This window comes from Platalea leucorodia (assembly GCF_965183815.1).
Source record: "Platalea leucorodia genome assembly, chromosome: 2".
NCBI lineage: Eukaryota > Metazoa > Chordata > Aves > Pelecaniformes > Threskiornithidae > Platalea > Platalea leucorodia.
In genome coordinates, this window is record NC_138824.1 from 2,285,820 (window position 1) to 2,308,445 (window position 22,626).

General features: G+C 41.5%; 1 protein-coding gene across 1 annotated transcript in view; it reads left to right on the forward strand.

Annotated features, from left to right (window-relative positions):
* The window catches only part of FCHSD2 (FCH and double SH3 domains 2), a 168,599-nt gene that overhangs the window by 12,748 nt on the left and 133,225 nt on the right, over positions 1-22,626 (forward strand). Inside the window, exon 3 of the mRNA XM_082337653.1 lies at positions 21,728-21,773. Within this exon, the coding sequence (XP_082193779.1) occupies positions 21,728-21,773 (46 nt within the window). The remainder of the gene's footprint in view (positions 1-21,727; positions 21,774-22,626) is intronic.

Genomic DNA, 22,626 nt, shown 5'->3' on the forward strand with positions numbered 1-22,626 from the left:
TATTTTCTTGGCTCTGCTATATTCTGTATGCATATTCGGAGGGGAGAAAAAAAAAAAAGGAGGAGGTAAAAAACCAAACAAGCCACAATTTTTCTTGAGGGTGTGATATTCTAAGATGATCTTAGATCAAAAGTGCTTTTAAAGATGTTTGAATATAAGAAGAAATGAATTTGTATATTTTGTGAGACATTCCTGGCAATATTTGGAAAGGCTGGAAATTTGAGAAATTACTTAAAATTATTTTCTAAGGGTGTAAAAGGCGGAAGTACTTTGGCTTTAATTCAGAGTTTGAGAATGAGAGAGATGAAGGCCTGAAGTTCTAAAAAAAATGAAATAAAATTGACCCAAACATTTTTCGGACTTTTGGCAGCATCGTAAAATAGTTGTATTTTGATGTAATTGTGAATTTCTATCTTGAAACATTACCATATGTTAGGCTGCTGAATTTCTGTTAGTGTTTGATCTAAAAATCAACGTCTGTCCATCCTAAAACCAGGCAGAGACAGAGGAGAGGCTAGAATGACTTGTGAATTAAAAAAAAAAAATCCAGAAAAGCAATGATAGGCAGCATTACGGTGTCTTGATTTTTAGCAGCTGCCTTTCACGCTGTTGATGTCTACCCAGCCTGGTTTTAGCTTGCCTTATCTCTAAATGTACTTTGCTCATTTTCAGCTGTGTTGCCACTAGTGAAAAAGGGCGTAGATGGCAGCGGCTTTACATGTTATTTTAACGTGCTTGTTGTTTATGAAGTTTTCTTTCATGTTAATTGATTTTGTGTGATTGTTTCTCGTTATCTCTATGTGATCTAAGCTGACTAAATAAGAGGACAAGTAAATATAGCTGCCTAGTGACACCTAATTAGAAATAGGTCCTGCTTTTGAATTTCCTCTTTATCTTCTCATTCTTCCCTTGTTCTTCTCAGTGCTGTTAGTCCACATAGTTGTGTGAGAGACATAGTGCACAAGATCTGCTACAGTATTTATGTTTGGGGGAAACCAAGCCGTTTCTGGGAGTGCTAGCATTACTTTCAGGGTTCAGTTCCATCCGAATTACAAGAAGGAGAAGAAACACATTAAGAGAGGACCATCACAAGCTGTTTTTTAACATGAGTTGCAACAAAGTCCAGACCTTTGAACTTAATATTTCACCAGTTCCTGTGGTATTGGTGTAAGGTGATAAACTGAAGTTAATGCACTGTACCGGCAATACCAGAACACATAGGTGATTTTTAAAAATAGATGTGCCTCCGCTGGGGTGTCTAACCAGCGAGAATTTCAAACTCTGCCACACCTTTCTGTGCTGCAACTATTGCCTTGACAGAACCAGCTGTTTTCTACTTAGGTGAGGAAACTAAATTGCATACAGCAGTTGCTCTTGCTGCGTCCGTTTGATGTTATACCGCTCTCCGCTTGCACGTAGCACTGCTTTACAATTTGGCGTATGGGGGGTAACAGTTGTAGCTTGTCCTTCCTGATAGTAGATGGGAGGAAATAGTTGGGTGACCGGAATGATCTCTACCCCCCCGCCGAGTTCTGCGATGAAAGCTATTGAGGTGACTTGCGTTTCTTTAACGTGTGTAAGTCTGTATCTGGAAATATGTCCAGACAGGTTATTGGGGAGCAGATCTGGCTGGCTTTGCTCTCTAAATTGATAAAATGCAAGCTAACTGCAGTCCACAAGTTCATGGAATCATAGAACAACCCGGGTTGGAAGGGACCTCAACAGACCATCTGGTCCAGCCTTTTGTGGAAAAGGGAGCCTAGGTGAGATTGCCTAGCACCCTGTGCAATCGCGTCTTGGAAACCTCCAGCGCTGGGGACTCTACCACCTCCCTGGGGAGGTTGTTCCAGTGAGCGGTTGTTCTCCCTGTAAAAAATTACTTTCTTGCATCGAGATGAAACCTTTCCCAGTGCAACTTGTAGCGTTGCCCCTTGTCTTCTCCATGTGGCTCCTTGTGAAGAAAGGTTGTGTGACCATACTAGACAACAGGGAGTCAGAGAGGTGGGACCTTCTAGTTTAGGCTCAGTGGTAACACAGCCAGTAGCATTTATGCATTTTCAACTAGAGGACGATAAAACTCGGCGTTTTCTTCCCTCGCCTCCCTTCAGTGCTTCGGGAGGTGACAAGAGCGTTGAACGGGACTGTGTGTCTGGAGCAGAAGCAGTGTTGAAATAGCATCTCTGTAGAGCAAGGTGGTGTGGTGCATGAATGTGGGTTGTAAAAGCTGAATGCTGGGCATTTCAATACCTCGTAATAACAGAGAATTTAATTCTGTTTACTGAAACAACCCTTAGGTTGTTTAAAAACCTTTTGATACTAGAAGGTGTTTTTTCTCTTTCTCTATATAAAAGCAGCCAATAAATCTACTAGAGTTGATCTCTTTGAAATGTTGAGAATCCAATCAGGGAAGAAAATGCCTGTAGTGTGGTTTTTTGTGGTGTTTTTTTTAAGGGGGAGTTCTCTTTTTTCAGGTATGCCTAAGCAGGATAACAGAAAGGTGTGTGAATTTGTGAGCAAAACAACTCAGGGCTCATGATTTGATTTCCTCTCTGGATCTTTGAGCAATCTCATCTTTTCTTTGCAGTTAAAAGAACACTCAGATCTCAGTAGAGCAAACATATTAATGTTTTTGGGGTACTGAAGCATTTTATATAACTAATATCTTTGAGTCTGTTAGCGAGAGTTGTAAATATTCCTTGTATTCCACATTTTCCACCCAATAGTAGAAAAGAGATGAAAGAAAAGGAATTTCTGCAGTTTGTTTGAGCAGTTGCAGTCAGACGAGTCTGTATCTGCTTCTTAGCTATTTTCTGTGTGTTCCAAATATAAGTGGAGAGCTCAAAAGTGTAATGAGCTGGGAGGTGTTGAGTCTTTTGAATCGCTACCTCTGTATATAGGGAGAGACCTGGGAAGTGCACTAGTTCTCTTTGGGCATCCAATTTTTTCCCCGGGCTTGCTGTCTAAAAAGGCGCAGAAGCACTTGATACGATGCGGTGACCAGCGTGCAGGGTAGCATCTGCTTAAAAACTTCTGATCTATCAAGATGTATGCAGAGCTTAAATCATGTGTGTTATGTTCAAATAGGTTAAAACACCCCACCAAAACAAACAAAAATCAAACTTTAAATCTGTATTTGTATTAATCTATGTGAATGCAGATTTTGGTTAGTTACTATGAGCTGATCAGTTACGTAGAAAACAAAGAAGGTCATATACTCTGTTTTTTTCTAAGCATTTGAAGCTTAGGCTTTTCTGCTGTGGAAGGGAACGTAGCCTTTGTTATTACATGAGTCTTTCGTTTGTGAATCTGCAGAATTTTGATGCCAGTGTCCAAAGACTGGTTAAAGTTGGTGTTTCAGCTTGCCTATTGCTGGGGCAGAAACGACTTGACTTATCTCTAATGCCTGGGGAATTAAATCCTCTATGTTTCTATTGCTTCCGTAGCAGCTAGTGGACATTAGGTCCTCAAGAAATAGTATAAAAAAAATCTACGTATAGAGTTTGAGCATCTTCTAGTGTGTTGCTGAAGCCTGATAAAAGCGTTCTTTAATTCTTTCTTCTGCACGTGCTTCCCGTTAGCGCTCCCTTTTCTTTTAGTAAGAGGTGGCTGTCTTCGCTTTCATCTTTCCAAATGTGCAAGTAGGAGTGAAGGTATGTTTCTTTTCCTTGAAATCAAGGATGGTGATGTTGTTATTCCTGATTTCCTGGGGAGACTTGGACTTCTGACCAGTCGCGTCCTGTGTCCTGCAGCCAAGGTTTACCGTTACTGCAGAGCTCTGCTGCGTGAGAGGAATGCGGCTGTCGACAGTGGTCTTTGTTCTGGAGTTTGGGGTAGTCTTTTAAACACCCCGGGCCTAGATTGTGGAGCGCGTTGAGCTTTGATCTTCCCTGAAAAGTTCATTTTACTTAGCAGGGGTGCTTTGATGTTCTCGGCTTGCTGGAGCTGATTACTGCCAAGTCCTTCGCATGGAGGTGCACTGCAGTGCTGCTGTCCAGTTCATCACCGAGACCAGATCTTTTTCAGCCAAAGTGATGTTATTGTGAGTCCAGACGCATCCAACGCCCTTCTACTCTGAAGTGAGCAAATGGATCTCCCTGCTGTAGACATTCTTCTGTTGAAATTTTGAAAATTTGTTTCTTTCTAAATTTAGCAGGTTAGTTCAATATTATGCTCGCCGAGGGCTGGGCCCCGTTCTGTTGGCATAGCTAGCTGGGTGTTTGAAACGTGTTTTGCCTTATCTTCACCTAGCTGTGCTGGTGAACTGCCAGCGCAGAGGAAACCTGCATTAGCAACTGTGTTAGGGTTTTACTCTATCTTTTCATTCAGGAAAAACAGTCTAACTATATGATACTCCTGCTCCCCAAAAGTGCTGTTTTCATAAATGAATTTCCAATGTAGTTATATTAAAAACTGATTCTTAATTCCCAGTTAAGCACCTGAGCTGCATTTGCCCTTGGGGAAGATTATCCTGTGTTGGGTTTCCTGTTCCTTGTAGCAGCTGATGCTACTGCAGGTAGTAATGAAGATCAAGGAAAGCCAGTGGCAAGAAGAAAAGGCTTCTCGTACTCTTTCAGATCTCTTTTCCAGGAGGCTGGCTGGCAGTAGACTTAAGTTTCTGCTTTTTGGAAAAGGATGGGGTGTGTAGGAAATGATCAAAGCAGAAAAGACTGGTTGTACTCAAGAACCTTCCCAGGTGAAATGGGTAGAGGTAAGGAATGCCACCATTCCAGAAAAGGAGATAAGCTGAACTGAAAAAGAAACAATTCAAGGATATTGAGTGGTGGCAAGTGCCGTTAGTAAGAAAATACTAGGGTTCATTTTTTTTTTTTTTTCCCCTTTTCCTACTGAGGAGATGCTCTACCTACAGCACTTTAGCAGCCTCCACTCCTTTTCCCATTAGTTCAACAATAACACCGAATTCAGAAAGCATAATTCTGTTTCAGCGTCTCCCCTGTTGCTTCCTCTGAGCCCTGTCTGGCGCGGGGGTAACGTACATGAGCTGAATAGCAGGGAACCGAGCAACCTTTCCATTGCGTATCGGGAACAGGCAATTGCGGCGGTAGGGATGGTTGTTTTTCCGTAGTATGTGGACAGCAACCTGTAATAGCGATGCAGCATTGGATTATTCTGGCAGGGAAACGACAAGATGGTGGTGGGAAGAAGCATGCATTTTGCAGTTCTCGGTGACTGACGGATCTCATTCCTTCATCCAAGGTACGAGCAGGCTTAAATATCCTTTGAAGGAAAACTGTGAACAGTATTGTTTACAGAAAGCTATACGGTGAGCAGGAATGTGCTTTCTTGTTACGGCATCTGTGTGCAGAGCAGTGTATCCAGCTGTGGGTAAGCAGTTAGGTTGGTTCACCTGGCTTGTGGGGTGTCAACCATCCTTAAACACCTTAAACCCACTTGCTTTGGCAAAGCTATGAGACTTTGCACTGAAGTGGCTGAGGCGTGGGCACATTCCACGCCGACTCTTGGAGGTGCGGTAGTGTCTGGGAGAGGTGTGCAACAAATATCAGCTGTTCCTTAAACAACAACAGCTTTTTGTGAGGGTACAAGTGGGTTAGCACACAGAACAGTATGACTGGGGTGTAACTAGTGCGTGACAGTCGCCTTCACGCAGAGACACCTCATGAGCAGTATTTTACTGGCGAATGTGCTGAAGGTCTGCACGTTGCGTGAAAAGCAGAGATAAATTGTTTTCAGTTGCAGCTTGTTTTCTTGTTCTAAAACTTTATAAGGAATACTCCGAGAAATACCTACAGATATATTTTAGAAATTGGACCACGTGTTTGCAGTGAACTATTAAATTTTATTGACTTAAAAAATAACAGTACATGTACCATATTCTTATAAGAAAGGGCAATTCTGCTTTGGGGAAAAAACCATTATGGTAATTATTATTACTTGTGAAATGCATGAAAATACAGACTTTGACTTATGTCAATGTTAATGACAATGAAACCTTGTGAAGGGCATCATTTAAAAGTGAAGTACCTGTATTAAAAATATAGGTAACGAAAGGAGAAAAGTCTTTGTCATGAACCTGGTTGGCACTGTCAAGATTCCAAAAATGTGACAGGCGAGTAAGGTAAAAACTCTAAGGTGGTTGTTGCCTGCTACAAACATTGCGCAGATCCAGGGTGAAATAAGCTGCTTGAAGGATGAAATGTGTCTTGGCTTCTTCAGAGAGCTGTTAAGCAAATGGGGATCAAAGAAACTCCTCATATTCCCGTTTTCTAAAAACTCCTAGTAGACTGTCTGAATTATGCCAGTGTTTTTTTTCCTAAATAGGAAATATCTTGAATATGATGAATCAGGTTTGGGTAAGCTACAAAAAAGCCTTGTATTTGTCTAAATTGTATCTTTCACTCTTGTTTGCTTAGGTTCCCATTTAGAACAAAAAGTCCTTAGTGATCATTTTAAATACACTTAAGCTCTAAAACCAGTCTTCATATTTGTAGCTAATATATCTATAGCTAATATTATATATTTTTTTATATATATATATAATGCTATAAAGATGGTGCGCTTTTATTTTGAAGAGGGTGGATGAAATGTTCGCGCTCACCAGCAGCTTTCTGCTTGTTCTTTTTGTTTTCTTTTTTGTTCTACTGAAGGGAAAACTCTATTGTTTTAGTATTGTTTTGTGTCTGGATGTCATGTTTCTCTGATCACATGCTGGACTGCTAATACTTTTCTGAGACAAATTGCTGAAAGCATCGACTACGTTTGAGGTTACAAGAATTCTCTATATATAGTGACGGAATTGATTTTTTTTTGGCTCTGTTGCTAGTGGCAACTCATCCTAATCCCAAACTGTACAGTAATGTGATTTATGGTGAGTACATCACTCGCTGTTTAATGTCATCTGGAAATTTTTTCACTGTGCATTGCTAGAGGGTCATTGTTCAGGCACGAGGTAAAGATATTTCATGGTTTAAGAAAGAGTCGTTTGTAGTAGCTTGTGTGGATTAGAACATTTTAAATGATGAATAAAATCTTTGTTCAAAAGCATACTTAAAACTGAAACTTGGGAGAAAATTGCTTTGTCATTTTTGATAGGTTTATGAAGGAGAAGCTTCCGAGTAATTGGAAGCTTGTGCTGATAAAAATCACAAATATCTCCTGTGTAAACACCAGTTCGCTTGTGGGTTTGTACTAGCACACTAAGTAGTTTGCATAGATGTTAATGTTTTTGTTTAAATCAGGTAACTTTCACTGAGCGTCTTCCACAGACTGCATTAAAAAGCTTGTGTTATAAATGTTTGTTACAGATGTGTGTTATGCATGTTATAAAGAACACCTAAACTTGCACCCACTGGCCTATGCCGGTTGTGATGGACCTCTTAAGTGTCCTGGTCACAATGGTGACTTCGTAACATGTTGTATGGGGAAGCTGTAGATATTAAATACACCAGATAAACTACTGCGAGTAAGCAATTCACTCTGTAAAATACAAATGTGCTTTTTAGGGAGGGATATTTTTTAAGCAGCAGGAAATCGTTCATGTGTGAGAACTTCTAAGGTTGAGAAATTCAAAGTTAGACTGTCTGGATTTTGTGTTTCAAAGCAAGATCTTTATCTGCTCACTGTCCGTGGGCATGGAAGGCAAATTAGTTTTTTCCTCCTTTGAATTGAGTGGGGTTAGAGGAACAGTAGTGCCCTAGATTGCCAAAAATACAACAGTTGATCATTTTTTAAACCTGTCCGCCAATGCAGTGATTGAAAGGTAATGACAGAGCTGAGAGTCTTGAATTTTGTGATGGCGTGGGTGGCAGTACCCAACCGCTAAGAGCTTAGGGTCAGTTGGAGGGTTTCTATCTACAGAAGATAATGGAGGTTATTTGGCTTTCTTCTATTTACTAGAGACCTGTTTCGTAGTAAAATCGTTGAGAGAAATTCAGGCTTGTAAACACGCTGCCGCTTGTTTCTTGTATAGGAGGTTAAGCCTTCTCTGGGTCCAAGTCAGAATAAGCTTCTCCTGCATCCAGGAGAATGGTGCTGATGAAGAGCTGTCGCTGTCTTTAGAAACAGCTATACTTTGTGTCAGGGATGGGGCTGGGTGATAACCGAGCAGAGGCAGATCGTTTCCAGCTCTGCCTGTCTTCTAGGTTTTTCTAATTCCTCTGGGATCAATGCATAAAATATCTTTTTTTTTTTTTTTTTTTCTATTTCAGAGAGTTGCTTGGGGGGAGAGCAAGAGGATGATCTAGATAGGGAAAATTGTGTGTGAAAACTGTAGTAGGACAATTGTAGATGAATGCCAGCAGGAAAGGCAGGGGACTGCTTTTGCACAAATACACCACGCGCAACTTCGACTCCTTGATTTAGGAGGATCTTTGTTATACAGTTTGCTATATGCCGATTTGAGTTATAAGCAAATTTTCTGCAAATTGGTTGAAATATTTTCTGCTTTAATACCTCTGTTTACATTCAAGAGAATTTTCCTTTAGTGTAGTTTATCTCGGTTGCGAATAAGTGGATATTTAAAGAGTAAACATTCCAAAGGACAAATCGCAGCAAAGCTGCCTGAGGTGATTAGTTTTAGTGGCAGGAAAAGCGTACTTCTGATTGCGGCATCGAGATGCTGAATCGGATGCAGTTGGTGAGTTACTGTAAATCCTCTGTGTAGCAGAATAGGAGTAGAAAGATGCAGCAAGACTCCTCAGGGTGGTAAAATGTTCTGTAGTAGCTGAATCAACAAGGGATTACTGCGTGCTTGGCTATAAAAGGGACGGGGTGGATATTGTAGCTTTTATTTGCTTGGGGAAAACTACTGTTTGAAAATGGTGATCTGTGTTGTAGTAAGGAATTTATGGAGGAGAGAAGAGCTGTGATATGTTACAGGATGTTCGAGTTGTCAGTTCACACCTTTCTGCAGGAACTTATGAAGCTGTATTCAGGAGAGCTGACTATTTTAAGATTAAGACTAAAGAGGAGATAGTACAAAGAGTATGTATATTAAAATGACGTTTCAAAAAAGTACACTTTTTTTTCTTTTCATACTTGCCAGAGAACTGGACAAGTACACTGAGGTGAGTAGAAAAAGTAAGGGATGACTTGCCAACGAGCTGCACGAACAGTGCCCTACAGGGAGGATAGCTGAATTTCTTGACTGAGCAAGCAGAGAGTTTCTCGATGCTACAAATATTTGTGCTTTAAGAGTTGTAAAGATGTCCTTCACCCGTCTGCAGAGATCGGGCAGAGCTCGAGTTGATTCACAAGCAGGAGACGTCACTGGCTTCTCCTGGTGGGTCACAGAGCTTCATTGTGGGCAGAAGTTTAGGCTGTGGGTGACCTCGCGAGGGTGGTTTTGAGTTTGTTCTTCTGGCTCGCGTGCTTTCACAGCTGACGGGAACTTGGCCCACCCAGCAATGATCGTATTAGTGTGCTCTTGTTAAGACTCTTGGCCCGGAGGCCACATTCACACTGCGTTGAGATGCTTGTGGTATAAGAACTGCAAATTGTCCATACTTGTCGTGGGAGGAAGGCTGGTATTCGTAACTTGCTGTTAGGAGTCCTGTCCAGACTAGTGGCAGCAGCTTGGGCTTCTGTGACCACAAATTGACTTCAGGACCTAGAGACAGGCCATCGTGAGAGCAGAATTCAGCTTCTTCGTGTAGTTGGTGGGCAAAATCTCCTGCGAACCAGACAGGAAGGGGAAATATGCCTGGATTGATGGTTTTAGCTCAGTTTTTCTGAGGAAGACTTCCAGAAAGCTAAGGAGCAAACCATCCCGTTGTGTGGGAAGATCAGGGATTTCAGCAGAAGCCCCACAAAGCTGAGCAAGGAGCTAAAGGACAGCATACAACAAGTGAAAACGGCGGGCAGTAAAGGAGGAGTATTAAAGCTTTGCTTGGCTGCTGAAGGACAATATCAGTTGCACCTACAGCTGGTCAGGGACGTGAGGAGTAATAAAAAGGGTGCTACGAGAATGGTAGCAGCAAGACATTTTCAGAGGCAATGGGGAGACGGCCTAGCGATGGCTTCTAGGGAAAAGGCTGCAGTACTCAACATTTTTATTTTCTTCCCTCAGTCCTTGCAGGCGAAATCTTTACCTAGGCTTACGTGCTTAACATATCATTTGGAAAGACACTGCTCTGATATGAATGTTGATGAACATCTTTCTGCAAGACCTGGGGGAAAAATTGCACGTGTGTGTCTCTACGCAGCACTACATGGATGATGATCTTTTGCTAATGTATGAGGCAGCGAGTTTGGCTGGAGGTCAGACAAAAAAAGCCAACCTGAAATCTAAGCGGCAGAACTGTTTGGACAGTGCTATTAAATGCTCAACACAGTACAGTAACTTTATCTACAGTTTATTTAATAGGTGGTACAAAGTCTTCAGCGAGAAAGGCAATAGTAGTAGTGCTGATATTCAAACCTGACATGGAGGAGGAAGGGTATGCACTGAGGGATCTAGACTTTTGCTCCTTGATAAAGAAAATGCAATTCACCAGCATTTTTATCAGATAAATCTGGAAGGTAACAGTGCGCATATAAAATAGTCACCTTTCTAGGAAGAGATCGGTTTCACGCAGATGATATAAAATCATTGAACAAAAGAGAGTTTGTTATTTTTAAAACCGAACATAAAGGCTGTAACAGCATCTGGTGATTTTTTTTCTTGGAGTGGCTGAAAAGGAAGCTGAAGCCCTCTGTGGCAGTGGAGAGTACGGTCTTGAAAGAAATGGAAGTGACTTTCTGCTCGCTTACAACTTCTTGCTTTCTTCAGTTGCCTTTTTGCGAGAGCAAAGGCATGATGGCTACTCTTGGAGAGGCGACGTTGGTTTGACTGACATATAGGGATGTTTAAATTGAATCTGAGCAGGCAGAAAGTGACTGGAGGCAGTGCCCTCCCTGGTGAAGTATCTTTTGTTGCCAGTGACTTTCAGGTGGTCTGAGGGCGGAGAGAGTTGTAATAAAGGAGTTAATTCTTTTACATGTTCTGATTAAGGTGAAACTTTACCTTGGCCACGGGTGCTGAAAGAAGAACTTGATACCTTTTTGTCTAAAGAGCCTTTGAGCTGCTTCCTTGCGGGGATCTCTGTACCTCTGCCCTTTCCCCAGTGGATTCAGGGAGGAAATCTCCCATTAGCCTCCTTGGATAACAAAAACTTGCCACTCTGGTAGAGAATACTTAAAACAATTTGTCCGTATTTTCCCAAGACAGTTGAGCATGGCTCAGTTAGATCTGGAGCATCCAGATTGGAGCTGTTGGAGGTTCAGCCAGCTCAGAGGAGGTTGGAGGTTCAGGCCACGATCAGAGGAACGGTCAGATTTGAACCAGGTGTGCAGACCCACCTGTGACGCTTGGGGCATGCACCGTGCCTCTCCCTCCAAACCTTGCCGCTTTCCAAGTCACTTGCTTTGTTTTTTGTGGTGTATTTATGACCGTCTGTCAAAATAGAAGTTAAATTTGCATTATATTTAACAGATTTTAACTTTATTTGTGATGCTAGAACAATAGCAATAGTGAATGGACATGTTGGCACAAACTTGGTTTGAAAAAGCAGGCTGTTTGTTGTGATAAAAGCATTGCTGTAGAATTAAGGTTGCATGCTTTGTCCTAGGTGAGTTTTTCGATGCATAAGTAAAATATCATTAGCATTGTTCGGTGATCAATGTTGGCATGGTGGGGAAGTAGAATTTGTGCCAGGAAACATGTTATGGCTAGAAAAAAATAAACTAAACTGCACATGGTCACTTAATGCTACTTTCTCAAACTTTTGTAGGTAGGTGTGTCGAATACATTTCTTTTTTTGATGTTCATCACTGGATCAGTCTTTTGTGATCTTCATATACGTTATATACAAAAGGAGCACCCTAAAACAGAATGAAGAACCGGTGCTGTATGGATTTTTCAAGTTATACTTTCTTTATTTGAAAAGCAGGCAGGCTAATGACTTTGCAGCTGCGTAACTGTTAGGGCTGGCTGAAGGGGCAGGGAAATACACTGTTGAGGAGAGGAAAGAGGACTGCACTACTGTTTTCACTGGTAGCACAAAGCCTTAGCCAAAAATTGATGCTGGTATAATATCAGTTGTTTAAGAGTTCAGAATTCACTCTGTAGGGCCATTGAACCACGTCCACCGGACTGGTGTGGGGTTTCTGTTTTGCAGTAGATGTAATTTTGAAAGTGCTACAGCCGTCAACTTGCCTCAGCTTACCTTTAGCTGGGTGGTAAGGGAAAGAGGGGTCATTATCTTCTGCTACTTTTTCTTTTTTCCTGCAAATGCCATATTTGAACTTTACATAAACCTGAAGAAGCTTAAGGAGCTTTCCAGTTGTCTGTCAGATACTTGTGTTGAATCACAAAGCTGACAGTGATTTTTTTTTAGGTGCTCTAGGCAGTGAAACGGGTCTGTTACTGTATTGCAGGCAAGGCTGCTGCATTGCCTTAAGACGACAGCATTTGCTGTGTTCAGAGGAGTTTTGCTTGGAAAAGGGAAAGCCGATCTTTTGTGTAATCATGTGAACTCCCCAACCTACAGAAGTCTGTGAATTTGAAGCCGTGGGTACTTTGTGATGAAAATTGCTTCTGATCGTTCTGCCTCCGTTGTATGTAGTGTTTTAAATTGCCTCTTTGAAGTGGCGCGTTGCTCGCTCTTTTCTTTGAAGAACCGCACGTGAGCTTACCTGGTGGAAAGGAGCTAACAGGAGACCCCTTCTTACTAGAAGCATGTTTCTGATTTTAATAACCTGGGTTGTTGTGCTCTGGCTGCTGCTACGGCTTCTGAAGTCTGTATGTGGATAACTTTAGAAAATCAGTGCTTTTCTGTAAAAGAATTTTATCCTTCAGACACTCGGAATTTTATGCATATCATTTAAAATGCTTTGGTAGTGGTAATTCTGTTTAGTGTAAACAGAAAAACACAAAGAGGAGGCTATTACACGCAGCGTTTGAGAGTCTCGTCGTGATGAATGATTTCTGTAGATGAATTATTGCTCCAGGTATGTCGTCTTTGTCTCTGCTGGACATGGAAAGGGAATATTAATGCAGTCTGTCCCTGCGTATACGGGTGTTCCTGAAGTACCTAATTAGGCATGCAGCTGCTAGCGTGCTATGTTATCTCAGCATTTATTGCCAGCCGCTGGCCTAAACTGAGCTATGGTGATGATTTATGTTAGCTGACGTACTTTTGAATTCAGTTGTGCCTTTGTTAGTGACACACCTGTCCTTAAATTAAAAACCAGGTAAAAGCACTTGTTCAGTTGTATGATATTGATTCATTATGGTGCATTCTTCATGTTACTGGGGAAAGTGGGATGAGGTGAATTAAACCTCCAGATAAAGCGGTGAATTAAACCTCCAAACAAGAACGTCAGCATTCCTAAAGAAATCCTGCTTTCCCACAAGAGGGGAAAATGTTTTGGTCCCCTCCTTCCCCCCAAGTATTGCAGGATTGCTCCCCTTTTGATTTTGTAGTGGCAGCTGCAATTACAAAGAATGTTTTAATTCAATTATGACCATATCAAATGTAACTATCCATCTATTAAACATTAGCTGTTGTACCTTTGAAGTGTTAAGATGTTTCTTCTGGTATGCTGTGCCTTTTGCTTACAGATGCATGTGCTTCCAGTGAGGTTTCCCTTAGCATTGGCAAGACAGCGCAGCAGAGTTTGCTACTTGACGTAGCAGTTGGTGCAGCCGTTTTCAGGCTGCTGCTTCAGCGATCATCTTCTGGGCACTGCTGTTGGCTTGCTGCTGCTGGCTCCAGCAGACAGCTTCTCTTGGCTGTTTCCTGACAGGGGGCTACTTAAACCTTTTGTATTCGACAGACTGACCAGGGAGCAACTCTTTGACAGATGTGTAGAGAGTGGCTATATAGCTGCTAGCCTGGAGTACAGCGAACAGGTAGCAGATGGCACAGTGGGAACACAGGGTGGGCCAAAGACTCTGCTCAAGATGTGGAATTGCTTGAAAATGAGCAATGGTGGTGTTGGGAACATCAATGGGAGCAACTACCCCTGCACAACAGAGGTCTCAGCCCAGACAGCGGACGGGTTGTGCTGAGCTGACTTGATTCCTACTTGATATCTTGGGAGGTTTGGTGTTTGTTGGGGAGGTCGATCCAGGATACTGCAGAACAACTACAAAGGCTCATCCAGCGTGGGGACTGTTACCCCATGTGGGCTCCTAGGATGCTGCCAGAGGTGACCTGGAACGTGTAAATAGCGATGGCAGAACGCTGGGGACAAGTGTGAAGGGCAGGGGGGCCTTGGGGGTGTTCCTAATCCTGCCTATGAAGGTAAAGGGCTTGGGCAGGAGTGGACACATCCAGCAGGTCAGCACCTTGGCTGTGCAACGGATGTTGCAGAGAGGACTTTGGATCTTAGAAACATGAGAGCCTCATTGAAACAAGGGCTGCTGAGGAGGGATGGGATCCATCTGCCAAGGTGGGGCACCAGCACCTTTGCCAACAGCTAGACCTGGTGAGGAAGGCTGTAAAGTAGGTCTGCTAAGGGAGTTACCACAACCTGAAGCAAAGGCATTGGGTCTAATGAAGAAGTGTCTGGGGGACAGTGTCCTGGAAGAGGCCCTTCCCAGCCTGACTGGGGACCTGTCCCGGGTGCCTGTACGTGAGCCCGTGCAGCTGGGAAACAAACGGGAGGAACTGGAAATGCGTGTGCAGTTGCAGAGCTGTGAGCTGCTTGGGGCTACAGAGGTGTGGAGAGGTAGTTCACACTCTCTCATCTTTGCAAGGTTATGGCAGTCAGGAGAGGGTCCTGATGACTGGAAAAAGGCAAATGCCATACCCATTTTCAAAAACAGCTAAAAGGACGATCTGGGGAAGAGCAGTCTGGTCAGCTTTACCTTAGTTCCTGGGAAGATTATAGAGGAAAACCTCCTAGAAGCCATTTCCAAGGCTGCTTTTCCAAGAAGCCATTTCTTGAAGGGGCAAGAAGGTGATTGGGAGCAGCCAGCGTGGACTTACCAAGGGCAAATTGTGCCTGATTGCCTTCTGGGATAGCTGGCTACGTGGACAAAGTGACAGCAGGGTACGTTGGATGTGTTGACTTTAGTAGAGCCTTTGACACAGTTTCCCATAGTACCTTTGTAGCCACAGCAGGGACACACGGGCTGATAAGTGGCCAATAAAGTGGGTGGAAAATTGGCTGGACTTCCCAGCTCTGGGTGGTGGAGAGCAGTACAAAGTCCAGCTGGCAGCTGGCTGTCCCTCAGAGGTCAATACTGGATCAATGCTGTTTAATGACTTTAATAACAACCTGGGTGAGGGGATGGAACGTGCTCTCAGCGAGTTGATGAAGGGTATCAAATTGGGAGAGGACGGTTGATAGTGAGGCTGGAGGCAGGGCTGTGTTCAGAGGGAACTTGGCACATGGGAGAAATGGGTTGCCAGGAACCGTATGAATCATAGAATTGCGGAATGCTTTGGGATGGAAGGGACCTTTGAAGCCCATCCAGTCCCACCCCCTGCCATGGGCAGGGACATCTTCCACCAGATCAGGGTGCCCACAGCCCCGTCCAGCCTGGCCTTGGATGTTTCCAGGGATGGGGCATCTCCCACCTCTCTGGGCAACCTGGGCCAGTGTTTCACCACCCTCAGCGTGAAAAATGAAGGTCAACAAAAGTAAATGCCAAGTTGTGCCCCAGGGACACGCCGGCCTTGAGCAACAGGTCAGGCTGGGGCAGCTGGCTGGAAATTTCAATGCCATCTTGTACAGGAATATTTCAAGTGTGTGTAGTTCACCATCGGGGTTCCTCCCCTGTTGCTCACGTATTAGGATCTATTTCCATTGCTTAGAATAAATACATCTCATCACTGTAAAAGGCATTCTGGGTCTGTTTGTCAGTTAAGGGAGGCAGGGAATTGATATCTAACGCTGTATTTTAACTTGCCGCGTGCAGGTTTTTTCTTCAAAGGTAGACTGGGAGGATTTTTTCCTGCTAAGAGACTGTGCTCGTGCATGTGTTCACTGTTAGATAGGTGGTTTTTAGATCATTCAGCAGTGATTTTGGTTTGTCTCTTCCCTGAATGGGACAAAAAGAATGAACAAAGCCAGCAGTACAATTCTACTTTGATACATAATATAGGCTTTTGAGTTTTCTGGAGTTGCCCCCCCTTTTTTTTCTTTCATTTTTTTTTTTTTTTTTAATGAGAGCTGTCTATTTTAATATTACTAGGAAAGTTTTGGAGTGAGTGTATCCTTTCATCTTAAAAAAGAAAACCGATGTAGTATTAGTTTGGACATCATTGCACACTGAGTGTGCTAGCAGTGTCCATTGTAAGCACAAGTTGCAAAGTCTTTAATTTTGTGCTGGCATATGTTCTACAGGTCATGAATTATTCTTGATCTACTTCTTGTGAAGCTGGAAATTTTGGGCTATTTCATAATTCACTGATTCACCTCCTCGAGTGTTGGTGGATTGAGTCAGCTTAAAATCAGTTGCAACGTGCTCTACAATTCCTAAATAGATTTGCTTCAAGAGTTTTTTGATGGGATGAATTCATTTTTAAACTGAATTTCAAAATTGCCTTAATACCATATAAAATTAAAACAATGGAAAACCTTTAATTCCTCCACCTTTTTCTCCGTTCCTTTTCTCACTGTATTGGGGCTTTACAGATCTACTCTGTTGATCTGCAGCTGCATCACTTAATGTGGGTTTCACTTTTTGTCGACTTGGGGAGATCCGCAGTTGGTAAAGCAAAGAGAAAACGATACTTTATTATTTTGATTCTGTTAGGGATACAATAGCCTGTATAAAAAGGATTAAAAAAAAAAAAGGTTTGGGAGAGTTACCATCACCATGCGGCGTGTGCAGGTGTAATTTTTCCCCCCCTTCCTTTCGTCATCTTTCAGTTAAACGGCACTGAAAGTGTCAATTCTGTTGCTCTGTGTTCTGCTGATGGGGGAAATCCAGTCTCCGTAGGGCTGAGCACGTTATTTTCTCATTTGCTTCTCCTTGCTTTTGTTAGTGTAGCAGCTGGGGACTCTCTTAGGTCAAGGTCAGTTAAAACAGGTGCATTTCTTCAGTCTAACATTTTTGGATGTTTCGGATACGTTACTAATTTGTACATTTTCTGGTGCTTTGCTTCTAGTTGTATAAATTGTAAGGATTTTTTTTTTTTTCCATTAAAATTTCTAAACAATTTATCTGAAATGTCCATAGCCAAAAAATTGTATTAACACAAACAGCTAGGCAAGTTGTACCAATTTCCCAGTTAATGCATCTGGTTTTAGACCATTGTCGTGATCTGGTGGGGGGACTCGTTCCAAATGGGGTTCAGGCCCCTGCTTGGCTCATTGCTGAATTTCTCAGCCTTTAAATGGAAATACATTCACCTATGCAAATTTAGCCCCTTCTTTTATTCAAGAGACCTGTAGTAAAGTGTCTGTTCACATTTTTGCATAGCGCTCTACATGTAGTTAAATTAGCTTTTTAATATAGAGAGTAATTTGCTTTCTGATTTTCGGGGTGTCACTGTGTTTATTTTTACTGTGCAAGCTGCGACTTTCATCCTTAGATTTGTATGACTGGCTAATCTTCGCAAATAGAACATTGTTTTATATAACACTAATGTATATTTTAAAGTTAATATACTGATTTTTTCATGGAAGTGGGAGGTTTCGAAACTTCCAGCCCAAGTGGACATCCAAGTACCAGCTTGAGCCCGTCTGTTTCTCCCGACAGCTCTGTAGGAGAACTTCTAGGAAGTATCGTTCTCCACTGATCTGACTCCTTAGTTGACATTGTTACACTTATTGACGATGAAAAGTTAAAAATATACCTGAATATTTCATAACATCTGTTATCTTAAATTGATATGAGTCATTTAAATACCTAGCAGTTGCTGGAATTTGTGTTTGGAAATTTGCAGTGACAGTGAGGGTTTGGCACTAGTAAAAGCAGTATTGGGAAAGCGAGGATGACAGTGAGTGCAGTTTTCTTGCTCCCTTACAGTTCCACTGTTTCACAGAGCCCAAGGGAAGTTAGATCACACAACCTAATTTCTTTAATACAACAGATCATTATGTTTCATCCAGATCTTTTTTGTCACATAAAGTCATATGAATGAAGACCAAAGAATTTCCATCCTCAGGAAGCAAAGCGACCAGCTCATCCTCGTGGTGCACCTTGGAGTGTGTTACCCCAGGTCAGAAGCCTGGTGAGGAATGTAAGGAGGAGATGTAGGTGGGCGACGTCCTGCTACACAGCAGAAAAATCTCCACCCTCCTCCTCTAATATTCTTACTGGTTTTTAGTCTGACAAAGAAGTCCTTTCCAACCCCACATTTATTCCGTATTGTCCCAATGACAACTAATCATTTAGGAGCAACTGTTCTCTGACCTGTTTTCGACCAGACTTGGCCAACTGCTGACATTTCAAAGGAAGACAGCCCTTCTCGACGGAGCTTCTCTAGCTGTTTGTGCTTCGGAAAGAACATTCCTTCGTAATCCCTCCAGGATTAGGTTCATTCTAGTCACACGGAGCTGTAAGCCGCGGAAGGGGCTGTAGGCAGTAGCGTGCGAGGAAATGCTGTGGGTGGCTGGCATCGCCTCTCGATGTTAAATCATGTGTGCTGAAACCATTGAAATACTTCCCCGAGTGGGACTTTTCCTTTGGGCTTGCAGCAGTCTTCCCCAGCAGCAGGCTCTTTTAAAGAGAGGCGCCTGGTTGCACTCTGGACATGTAATAAAATAATGTTTCTTTTAAATGGCGGCTTCTTGTCCTGGTGGTGAGCGTAATTTTTTCTGGTTTTATTGGTTTTCTTTTTTTGGAGACTGAGTCAGGATTTTCCTGCAATGTGAGGATTGTGGCAAGTATCATACTTAAATGAAAAATGGTCTTATCTTGATTATATACACCAAATATCGTTGAATTTCTTTGTATTTATTCTTTCTCACTCTCTTTTTAAACTGTCAAAGACTTTAAATACTTTCAAATTACTTTTAGTGGGGCAAAGGGAATAAGCATATCCCATGAATTCGTTTGCAGCATGGAGATGATAGTTTTTGTTTCTGGGCAGTAATTCCTAAGTAAGACACTTTTTTGGGCGTGCAATTCTGGTGTTTCTTGCACTTAATTAATGGTTAATTTGAGAAAAAGATGTTATAGCAGATACTAATACATCCTAGTTTAAAGAAACCCGAAATAACGTTCCTGCTTTCTTGCAGACCCACTAATTCATTTCTTAAAAACTTCTCAGTAACAGTCAGAGCATTGTATTAGCTTACGAAACCAAATGTTTCCTAATACGAATGAAGTTGAAATTCCATCTTGAATGACAATTAGATCAAGAATATCCCAGCTTTGCACATAAAATCGAGACATACACATCAAAGCTTTCAGGTTTCTCAAGTTAAGAAACTATGATGCATTTGTTAGTCAGACTTTTTTTTTTTTTCCCCCCTGCTCAAAATAATTTTCTCCTGGGAAATTTGTCTACTTCAGTCTCATATTTCATCATGTTTTGTAATACATTTATGGTTGTCATAAAAGGATTCCTGTATAAACTATCCCGAGGTTAAAAACAGCTTTGTGTTTGACTAATGGAGGGAAATGCAGTCACAAAGCAGCAGAGAACACCAGCTTCAAGGAACGCAGATGGCTGATCCTGCCCGTCCTGCAGTACTTGCCACTTTCTTCATTCACCAAAACGTGGATCAAACACAAATTTAAGTATTGTGTAAATTGAATTACGTGCTGTCTTGCCAACGTTTTTGTTAAAACCCCATTTAAAATACAGAACAAAATCTAAACCAACTCTAAAATGTTTCTAACGTATGGAGCTGCTACTGTACAAAACGTTTTCTTCGTGCTGGAGCTTGTAGTCGTTCCAAGTCCAAGATTTCTGTCGGTTTTGCGAGTAAATTTGATTTGCATGGTATTTTGTAATTCTACACTAGGGCCAGTTGAATGCTTTTGTTTTTCTTCTCTAGTGTAAACCTTTTAATGTAGAAGGTTTTTAGGGGATACCTTAGGCTTCCAGCTTGTCACAATTACTGTTATGCAATTAGTTGAAGTGGAATTTGTTTTGTATGGGGGAAAAAACCTCGTGGTGAAATACACAGCTCCATATCCAGGTTTTGTGTAAACTGAGTATCCTTAACATTTAGCTCTGATTATATGTTTTCAAATAAGATTAGCTGAGAATTGGGAAATAACTGCCTTTGCCTAAAGTCTTCCCAGATTTACGTTTCAAAGACAGCTGCTTGTTTTCTTCACCTTTTCAATATTGATAACACATTTCAGTTATTCCTAGTAGTTATTTCTGCAATTATTTTTACTTTTTACTTATACTAAAAGAAAAGTAAGTTCCTGTAGAAGGATATTGTGGTTTTTTAGATGTTTGCTAAACTGACTGGGATATTGGACTTTGGAATGGGAGAGCCTAAAAGAAATTGTTTTGTAATATTAGATGAAATACTTTGAATAAATCTACTTTGTAAAGTAGATTTATTCATTTACAAGCATCTCAGACAACTCTACCTGTTCATATAGGGGAGTTCCGTATGGCACAGTCGTGCAGCCCTTTGTGCCCACCTGAGCTACACGGGGGGATTTAGGAAGACGGGATGTAATTATTGGAGTTGGAATACGGCCAGCTCTTCGGGGCTGTCATTAATCTGGAAAGAATTTTAAGCAATGACGATGCATTTAGACTTTTGTTTCCCATCCCGTTGGGGAGACTGCGCCTGTAACACCCTATCAGCGTGTGGACGCTCTTCATGGGTGAAATGGAGTGGACAGGAGTAGAAAGAGCCTGTTCAGAGCTCCTTTTGTTTGTGTTTATTGAGTTAACCTTATTATAGGATGTTCCTGAGGATTTTTTTTTTATTAACATGTCACCATAATTATTGTGTAACTAATGTAAATAGAATTAGATTTTCTTTTGCTGATGGCGTGGCCTTAAGCTTAGTAGTTTATAGTATAGCTTGAAGAAAATTACTCTGCTTTGGCTGTTCAAGGGATAAAGAGGGAATAGCTTAAGCTATTGAAGAGCGAGCCTTGACACATCTAGGTATTTGAAACATATATGTTTATTATATATATATTTGAAACTTATATATGTTTGTTATAATAGTGATAGCGTTCAAACCCTCTATTTTAAAATACGTTGAGATGGTACATCTTGAGCCGCTGCATGAGAGTACAGCGCTGGTACTGGTGTGAAACGGCAAGCTACGATTGGCACCGTTTGAGTTCAGTGGGTCTAATGTGTTATAGCTCCATGAATGGGTAAATCCGGATACTGCTGTGGGACAGCATGGTTTAAAGAGAGGCTGTCAGACTTGGGACTACAACTGTGAATCCGGTACGTTCAGTTGCTCTTGAGGAAACATGACTTTCCTTTTTTGTATTTTTTAATATCTTAAAAAAAAAAAAAAAAAAAAAAAAGTAAGTCTGTCTAGATGCATAAAACCAAATTCTGTTCTGTGCTACCAAATTCTTCCCCAGGCTATACCAGTGGAAAGCTGATGAGCCTTTAATGAAGTAAACTGCATTTGCACCGGTAGTCCAGGGAACTGAATTTATCCAATAAAACTTGGAAATTTGAACACCGCATATGTGAAGTCCACATGCGCTAGTTGCTAGGCTACTGATATACAGTTGTCAAACAATTTTGCTTTTTTGTTGCTCATTTAACTATAAAGACTGTCCAGCACAAAATCCTTTTAAATAAACTATTAAATTTATAATGTCCTGCTGTATATATTAATGGATTTTTTTGTTTTTCTCTTTCAGAGCGTTCAGTCAGAAAAGAGCTGCAATAGAGAAAGAATATGCACAGGTAGGTTCTGGAATAATTTTAATGTCTATGGCATTGTTCTCTTGAGGTAATTTATTGATTAGCAAGTTTTCCACAGTGTATGTTTTTTATCCTTTCCGTAATTCGTTTAGCATGAAAGTATCCGGTGGAAATTCCGCGTGAGAAAGTTTGGCCTATGCAGGACTTAGGCCCATTCTGTGTTTTTATGGACATTTTGACTTGAGGAAGTTTTTGGGTACAGAAGACATTTTTAACATTTTTTTCAAATTGTTATAAAGTCAATCAAGTCTTTGAGGTTTTCTCAGAAACTTGAGAAAAAAGTAAAATCAGGTCAATTAGAGGAGAGGAAACGTGTTCTGGCATACTCAGTCCAAAATAAATTTACATTCACATTCTTCAGTGAGAGCAGCTTCCCATTCATCTGAAATAAAAGCAGCCAGATTTGGCCTCATGCTTGTGATGGGGAGTGGAATGAATTTTGATTTGTCTGTGAGGAAGGAGGGAGGATTCATTTTTCTCCCTTATTCCAAAATTAGAAAGCATCTAATAAGGGGCAGCTGCCTGCTTAATTTACAGTAAAGGCTCTTGGAGCTTAAGTCCAAGTACAACAGATTAAAAAGACATTAATTTATTTTAAAATAGATTAAAGGTAGAATAAAATACAAGCGGGGGGAGCTCATGGAGCTCAATATACAATAAATACAACTGGAGATGTGCCTGACGTTACAGTTGTTGATGTTGGGGCGGTGACAGAAGTGAAATGTGAAAACACAAGCTGTCGCTAGGATGTTTCCAAATGCAGTTTGTAGGCTGTTGTGTTAAGCATCCTTTTAGTCATCGGTGCTGCATCACCCGCAAGCATACACAGAACAAA